The sequence below is a fragment of the Oncorhynchus mykiss genome, chromosome 13 (genome assembly GCF_057628025.1).
Source record: "Oncorhynchus mykiss isolate SJ-2025 chromosome 13, ASM5762802v1, whole genome shotgun sequence".
Taxonomy (NCBI): domain Eukaryota; kingdom Metazoa; phylum Chordata; class Actinopteri; order Salmoniformes; family Salmonidae; genus Oncorhynchus; species Oncorhynchus mykiss.
In genome coordinates, this window is record NC_143034.1 from 60,912,019 (window position 1) to 60,918,405 (window position 6,387).

At 42.1% G+C, this 6,387-nt stretch overlaps 1 gene segment (V, D, J or C); it reads right to left on the bottom strand.

The window, feature by feature from the left end:
- Positions 1–1,581: 1,581 nt before the first annotated feature.
- LOC149978949 (Ig heavy chain V region 5A-like) lies at positions 1,582–4,241 on the bottom strand. The segment is given in 3 exon segments: positions 1,582–1,653; positions 3,841–4,106; positions 4,199–4,241. Coding segments are annotated over 3 exon segments (381 nt in total).
- Positions 4,242–6,387: the final 2,146 nt, after the last annotated feature.

Here is a 6,387-nt window from a genome sequence, read left to right on the forward strand (position 1 = left end):
GATCTACCTGCCGCCACTCCCCCAGTACTCCCTCTCCCTCTCCCTCTGTGATTGTGTGGGCAGAGACAGGTGTGCTGGAGTCAGAGCAGATCCCCACCAGCTGCAACCTGTTCCATAATCAAGACCTCTACATAATCAAGACCTCTACAGTCCTGCCACTTCCACACTGCCAGATTGTAATCAGTCTGTCTACGGTCCTAGCCGTTTGTTACTATTCAGATCCTGTTATCCGTTTGGACCCGTTTTCCCTTTTCCTCTCCTCTACAGTTCTGCCCACTCTGACTCTGGTCCCTGTTTCCAGTCCCACTTCTCGTCATCCTGCTACTCTGTCCTGGATTCCCCATTCTACTACTCCATTGGATTCCCTTAAAGACCTGCTTACCCTGTCTCAACCCCTCTCGCTCCAGCCTCAGCCTCCGCTCCTGGTTTCCAACAACCCGCCCGAGCTTCCCATGACCTGCACTCCATCTCCCCCTGTGTCTCAATAAATACCTTGGTTACTTCATCCTTGTCTCCTCCTCTGAGTCTGCTCTTGGGTTCCCCTGTTCCACTCTGCGTAACAGTATGACCGGGCCAAAAAGATTAACCCAGCAGACTCTGCTACTCTCTACCAAACCCTCGTCAACCAAGGCGCCCTGCTCGAGCAACATGAACAAGCCCTGAAGACCCTTCTGGAAAACATCAAGAAGTTTTCAAAGAGCTTGTACGACCTACAGGGCCGACCCTTCGCACAGAGCTCACGACCAGTTCCAAGTCCTTCTCCTCCGCTCCGGGAGCCATTTGTTCCGACTCCCGAGCATTACGATGGCAACCTCGGAGTGTGCAGAGCTTTTTTGGTTCAATGTTCATAGTAGTATTTGAGCAACAGCCCTACTCTTATGCCATTCGAACGGGCCAAGATTTACTTTCTGATTGGCTGCCTCAGTGGAGCAGCACTTTCCTGGGCCACAGCGGTGTGGGAGAGACAGTCCCCCATCTGCATCTCTTACTCCAGATTCACGGAGGAGATGAAGAAAGTCTTAGACCACCCGGTCTGTGGTAAGGATGCCGCTAAACGACTCCTGTCCCTCCGTCAAGGCCCCCATTGTGTTGCTGAGATGGCATGTGAGTGGCACCTTCACCGCTGAGAGCGTCTGGAATGAGGAGGCCCTTGAAAATCCCTTCAGCTCTTTTAACCTTATTATAAACATTAAACATTTTTGAACTTACATGTACATGTCTATTATTACTGTGTATGGACAGTAATGTATCAGTATTGTATCATCATGACAAACTCCAGACTCGTCAGTTCCATTATTCAGTGATAGTTAGTGCAGGGCCCTCTGTAATGTCAGTCCAAGCTGCCTATAATGAGAAGTCCAGAGCTGACTGTCTGATTATAAAGGGATGAAGGGGAGGAAGACTTTTAATAGCCCTCTGGAGGTTTAAATAGAGACTAAGAGGGAGAGATATTCTTATAAGGTTTATATTGGCAGCATGTTTCTCAGAACAGCACAGAATGACAGAATCTATTGGGATTAATACAATAAACTTGTCCCATACTTGTTCCATTGCTCTTTAACATAAATGATCATCGCTGTTCTATATGAGAGCATCTTGATTGTCTTCATCACTTTTTGGTATGGCAACAGCACCGCCCTTGATCGCATGGTGCTACAGGGGGTGGTTTGGACAGCCCAGTACATTACTGGGGCTGAGACCCCTGCCATCCAGGACCTCTGTGAAAAGAAGGCCTGGAAAATATATAAAATAAATTGTTAAATGCTCCAACCACCAAAGCCACATATTGTTCTCTCTGCTTCCGCTTGGCAGTCAGTAACGATGCATCAAGTCTGACACAAACACGGTCCTGAACAGCTTCTATCCCCAAGCCATAAGATTGCTAAATAGCTAACAGAATGCCTAGAGTATCCCTGCACATTGTAAATATGGTCTTGGAACTTAATGTATATACAGTAGCTTCTCTTCTTTCCTGTGATCTTCATAATCCTTGTTTTTATATCTTGTGTGTTTTTGTTCTAAATTATGTTATTTTTTGTGCTACAATGCTATTGATTACTGCATTGTTAGGTTTGGAGCTTGCAAGAAAGGCATTACACTGTTCTTGTGCACGTAACTTAATTCTGTTTCCTGAAATTTGAAATCTGGTTTCACGCAATTAAGTTCCCCAAATTGAAAGACATGACTAAATGAATGGTTTTAGCTGCTAGAGATTGATAAATATATGGCAGATTGACTGCATATACTAAAACTGTTGTGGGCTTATTTGACATTGTCAACTCACTTTGAATGGCTATAAAGTTTTCAGTCAAAGTTTCATCATGACATTCATACAGTTATCTTGACAGGTTGCCAGGAATATGTAATGCTTTTCAAGTTATACATACATTTTTTATATTTGGGTTATAATTTACAGTAGGATGTGTTTACTCCATCCTATAGTGTTGGTGGGGCCATGGGATTGATGTTAACAGAGACTGGAGCTGAGGGTTTTGTACAGCTGCTTCACCAGCTCCAGTCACTGTGTCTGTCCAGCACAATAATAAACATCAGAGTCCTCTGCTCTCAGAATCTTGGCCTCTAAGAACTGTGTGTTTATGGAGACATCCTCAGTCAGGGTGAACCAGCCTTTCAGGCAGTCTGAGCAGGTAGCAGAGCCTGAACCATAATTATACCAATCAACTCTAGTCTTTTTCCTGGTTGCTGCCTTATCCAGTTTATATCCAGATGTTTTTCATGATAATTTAACAGTCTCCTTGACTGATCCAGTCTGACATCACAACAAACACCTGCAAAACAAAAACATTTTAATATTCAGTTGAAGATGTGGCATTTACACTAATATATTGAGTTTAACCATGATTCTCAGACATTCTTCAGTCACCATGTAGTGTTTTACCTTACTGTCCATGGACATCACCATGACAACTAAACTCCAGAGGCTCATCAGTTCCATTGTTCAGTATTAGCTCATTGTAATGTTTAACTTACTGTATATGACTACTAAACTCCAGACAGTCCTCATTGTTCAGTGATAGTCAGGTTAGTGCAGGACTTGTTGTAATGTCAGTCCAAGCTGGCTATAATGAATATTCCAGAGCTGTGTCTGATTATAATGGTATAAAGGGGAGGGAGACTTTGCATAGAACGCCCTCTAGAGGTTTAAATGGAGACTAAGACAGAGATATCTTCTGCTCTACTCCTTGGTTCCCTCCCTCCCCTCCATCTTTCATTCTTCTCTCTGTTTTTCAGATTTTTCATAAGCGGTATTCACACTAGATGTGTGTTTTTTCTTCTTATACAATGCTGAATGAGCTAAGAAACAGGAATATTTCCCAATGTGGGACAATACAATTAGTATTGAAATATATGTATCTCTTACTGCTCATCCCCTCTTGGGAATCTGTTGTGGAGTTCCCCAGGGATCTATAATTAATCCATTACTGTTTTTAGTTTGAGTGTATTTCTGTTTGATGATCAAATTAATATAATTCTGTCTGATAAAGATGCTCAAAACATAATAGCTAATATGAAGTCTGAGTTGCATAAAAGGTACTTCTGAGTAATTGTAAATAGTATGTTTTCACTGTTTATAATGTGTGTGGATGTTTTATGTGGATAACATTGATATCAGTGGACATTGTGTTTTCCACTGCTGTTGAGTAGTGTTTGTGTGTATATGGGTGTGTGTGTGTGTGTGTGTGTGTGTGTGTGTGTGTGTGTGTGCTTAAATAACTGATACGCTAATTGCCCGTTTTTGTATGGCGATACAAGCTTCTTTGTCACTGTGTCTCTGGCACAATAATAAACAGCAGAGTCTTTGGTCTTCAGGCTTTTTACCTCGAGGTACAGCTGGTTTTTGGAGCTGTCTTTGGTGATGGTGAACTGACCATGTAGAGATTGGGCAAATATAGTGCCAGTGCCACTGTCAATGAGCCCAATCCACTCAAACCACTCAAACCTCAAGCCCAAACCTTTCCCAGGTTTCTGATGGATCCAGTGTAACCAGCTCAGGGGTAGTCCAGACACAGCATAGGCCAGTGTTACTGACTCTCCAGGGCTCTTCACCACTGGCTCAGAGGAGGTGAGTGACTGTCCCTGAACAGCTGAAAAACAAACAGAGTTTAGATGACTATCACCCACCATCCAATTAGAACAGCTCCTCTCCTGTCTCCTACACTGGAAACACATAACTCACCTGAGATGAGAGCCAGGAGGAACATGCATTCTAGAAATCTCATTGTGGGATGGATCTAAAATTCTGTAAAAGTAGAAGCACAGACTGGGAGTGGTCGTCGTGACTGAGGGAGATGGTCTGTGGAGGGCAGTTATATCAGACTAAAATACTACGTATATTGGCACTGTTGAGAAAAGTTTTGGTGAAGACTCAAGGTGTTCATGTAATATTGACATAGATACTTATTGTGCCAGTGTATCAATAAGAAGTTTTGGATCCTTGAAACGCGCTATATACAGTGCATTCGGAAAGTATTCAGACCCCTTTACTTTTTCCACAATTTGTCACGTTAAAGCCTTATTCTAAAAATTATACAATGATTTTTTTCCCTCAAAAATCTATATACAGTACCCCATAATGACAAAGTGAAAACAGATATTTATCAAATTTAAAAACATAAATACCTTTCTTCATTATCTCCCCTCCCTGTCCTTTATTCTGCTCGCTGAATTTCAGATTTTACATTTTGGATGTTCAGACTAGATATGTTTGATATTATATAGTGCTGAACAACTGCACAAAAACAAGACCATTTCCCTATGTGGAACAATACAAGTTGTATTGAATTAGATATATCTCTTACTGCTAAACCCTGTTGTGAATCTATGGGGAGTTCCTATAAGGACCTATAATTGTTCCATTACTCTTTTTAGTTTCAGTATATTTCTGTTTGCTGATCACATTAATTGAATTCTGTCCGAAACAAATATTCAAAATGTAATTGCTAATATAAACTAAATTCTGTAAAGTTGACTTTGAGTTTATGTAAATAATGTGCTTTTCACTGTTGTAATGTGTGTGGATTATTTTATGGGGATAATACTGATATCAGTGTTTTTTCCATTACTTTTGAGACCTTCTACTCTCTCATAGAGGGTGTGTCTGAGCAACAGATGCGCCTCATTGCCTCTCATACAGTGATCAGTGTTGATCAGTTTTTGTACGGTGCTGCAGCCTCCTGTGTCACTGTGTGTCTCTGGCACAATAATAAACAGCAGAGTCTTCAGTCTTCAGACTTTTCATCTCTAAGTACAGCTGGTTTTTGGAGGTGTCTTTGGTGATGGTGAACTGGCCCTGGAGAGACTGGGCATAATAAGCAGTGGTTCCAGTGTCAATGAATCCAATCCACTCCAATCCTTTCCCTGGTTTCTGACGGATCCATTGCATCCAGTAGCTACCCATGGAGAATCCAGACACAGTACAGGACAGTGTTACTGACTCACTAGGTCTCTTCACGACTGGCTCAGAGGAGGTGAGTGACTGCCCCTGAACAACTGAAAAACAAACAGAGTTTAGATGACTATCACCCACCAGCCAATTAGAACAGCTCCTTTCCTGTCTCCTACACTGGAAACACATAACTCACCTGAGATGAGAGCCAGGAGGAACATGCATTCTAGAACTCTCATTGTGTTACGGATCTAAAATTCTGTAAAAGAAGCACAGACTGGGAGGGGTCGTCGTGACTGAGGGAGATGGTCTGTGGAGGGCAGTTATATCAGACTATTTAAATGGGAGGAGACCTTGGGTCTATGTGAACAGAAACACATTTGCATCTCTATGGTGTTACATGTTTCTCCCCGTAGATCTAGTGTTCTAAAATACATGTATACTAGTACTGTTGAGAAAAGTTTTGGTGAAGACTCAAGGTGTACATGTTATAGTGACATAGCCACTTATTGTGCCAGTGTATCAATAAGAAGTTTTATTTCATGGAGCAGTTCTTTGATTGATATTATTATATTATATTGAATCAATGAGGGCCATATGTGGCACTTGTGTTTGATTCACATGGGTCTTCAGTTATTGTACAGGTCCGGTCCTGGTTTGTATCACTGTGGGGTCTTTGAGCACTGTGCTGCTGTCAGAGTCTCTGGTGATACTGAACTGCTTTTCCTGCAGGTGGTCGTATCCTACCTGTACAGTAGCTGGTACTGGTAACATTTTTAGACATATGGAATTGTTTTAAGACCTTCATACTATGGATAATTTAGCTATTTGATTTGCATCATGCTGTGGGGATGTTTTTCAGCGGCAGGGACTGGAAGACTAGTCAGGATCAAGGAAAAGATCCTTGATGAAAACCTTGAGTGGCCCAGTCAGAGCCCCGACTTGAACCCGATCAAACATCTCTGGAGAAACCTGAAAGT